The 2,039-nt window shown below is 61.0% G+C and overlaps 1 protein-coding gene across 1 annotated transcript; it reads right to left on the bottom strand.

Annotated features, from left to right (window-relative positions):
- Positions 1 to 324: 324 nt before the first annotated feature.
- Positions 325 to 1,977, bottom strand: LOC112117609 (zinc finger protein 26-like; the record flags this gene model as incomplete). Its single annotated transcript, XM_026663403.2, has 3 exons — positions 1,880 to 1,977; positions 1,167 to 1,293; positions 325 to 441 (listed from the first exon to the last, which is right to left on the bottom strand). Coding segments are annotated over exons 1-3 (268 nt in total), but the record flags the coding sequence as incomplete, so codon positions are not given.
- Positions 1,978 to 2,039: the final 62 nt, after the last annotated feature.

Raw genomic sequence — 2,039 nt, 5'->3', positions numbered from 1 at the left:
CTACCTGAAAGGGGGTTCCAAAGAGGATGGATCTAGATTGTTCTCAGTGGTAGCACATGACAGAACAAGGAGCAATGGTCTCAAGTTGCAATGGGGGAGGTCTAGGTTGGATATTAGGAAACACTATTACACTAGGAGGGTGGTGAAGCACTGGAATGGGTTACCTAGGGAGGTGGTGGAATCTCCATCCTTAGAGGTTTTTAGGGCCTGACTTGCCAAAGCCCTGGCTGGGATGATTTAGTTGGAGTTGGTCTTGCTTTGAGCAGGGGATTGGACTAGATGACCTCCTGAGGTCTCTTCCAACCCTAATCTTCTATGACTCACCTGGAGAGGGGCTCTCAGGCCCAGAGCTTTCCCTGGAGTCTTCAGCATCCCGGATCCAGAGCTCTGCCTCCCCTACCTCGATCCGGTGGATTAAGTCTGGTGTGGAACCTGAATAGCCTGTTTGGGGGGGGGAAGAATCAGTTTTATTACTGAAGTGTTGGGGGCAGCGACTCAGTTATACGTTGGTGCAGCCCAGCACAACAGGGCCCAATCTCAGTCAGTGTGTGGCTGCACAGCACCTAGCACGACGGGACACTGCTCTCGGTCGCTGCTTCAGACGAGAGTGCAACAGATCCCAGGCAGGAGAATAATGAAATAACCCTTCCTTAGAAGAAACAACAAGGAGTCCTGTGGCACCTTAAAGATTAACAAATTTATATAGGCATAAACAAAGTAATGTAACACACCCATCTTTGCATGTGTATATATATCTGCCCACTTAAGTTTCCACTTCATGCATCTGATTATGTGGGTGTTTTGGAGGAGATGGGGAGCTATTACAAGCAGCAGGGGAGTTTTCTCCCTGCCTTATTTCTCTAACTAGAGTCAGTTCTTAAGGCAGAATTGCTGCCCTCCGTGGCTGGATTGGGATTCCTGGAAGAGGTTGTTGCTCATATGCTGTTTGCTACCACCGCTGTGCCAGGACTGAGGTATGTAATAAACAAGTTACACAGAGATTAGCCCCAGGCTTTGTAGCCCTGAGTTGTCCTTTAACAAGAAGCCGGCCTGAAAGGGTCTGACATTTGCCACCATTTGGCTGCTGGGTGGCACATGGCAGCAGAGGCCTTGAAGGAATCCGACATTTCACAGCTGTGAATAAAAGAAGGGAAATGGGTCCTTACCAAGGAAAACAAGGGCCCAGTAATTCCTCAGCATCTGGTCCCGGTACAGTTGCTTCTCTGGCTGGGATAAGAGCTCCCACTCCTCCCGGGTGAAATACAGAGCGACGTCCTCGAACGCCACCTGGAGCTGCTGGCACAAGCGTTACACACTCAGCACCTTCCGCTCCAGCCCCCAGCCCGGAGTCTCAGCAGGGGACGCGGTTTCTAGGGGAGCGACTCCCAGGGAACCCCCAGCCCAGCAGCTGTGACCCAGGGAGACTCCCCCCCACCCCGCACAGCTCCCCCGGGGACTCGGGGCCCTGCTGGCCGGGGACAGGAGTCGCCCTCGGCTCCCCACGGGGCTCTGGGGCGGGGCGCTGGGCGGGGCCCGAATCCCAGGGCCGGGAACAGGCTCCTCCCCCCCGGCCGGAGTCCCCGCCTCCGCCCCAGGCCTGTGCTCAGCCCCGCTCCCGCCCCGGCTCAGGCGCCTCCGGGCTCCTCTGCCCGGCCGGGGCCTCGCTCGGGGGAAGGGGCCGCGCCCGGCTCCGCGTGTCCGCCCGGCCAGGGCCCCCCCAGCCCCGGGCCCCAGAGCCGCCCCCGGCCCCAGCGCTCCGGCTGCTGCAGCTCCCAGCCCCGGGGTCACTAGCGCGGGAGGGACCCGGGTCCCGGCCCCCCTCGGCCCCCAGCCGGGACCAGCCAGTGCCCGGCCGGGGAGTCCCCGCCCCGCGTCCTACCTGCGCCGGCCCCGCTGCAGCCATCGCCGGGCTCGGCCCCGGCCGCTTCCTCCGGGCAGCGACTTCCCGCCCCGCGGCTGGTGCCTCCCCGGGGCCGCCTCTCGCCCGCCCCCCGCCCTGGGGCTGCAGCCGGGACCCGCCCCGCGCACTGGCCGGGCCG

This window comes from Terrapene carolina, unplaced genomic scaffold, assembly GCF_002925995.2.
Source record: "Terrapene carolina triunguis isolate 2854851 unplaced genomic scaffold, T_m_triunguis-2.0 Scaffold33480, whole genome shotgun sequence".
NCBI lineage: Eukaryota > Metazoa > Chordata > Testudines > Emydidae > Terrapene > Terrapene triunguis.
The sequence above is the reverse complement of the archived record's forward strand: the minus strand, read 5'-3'. Positions and strand labels throughout refer to the sequence as shown.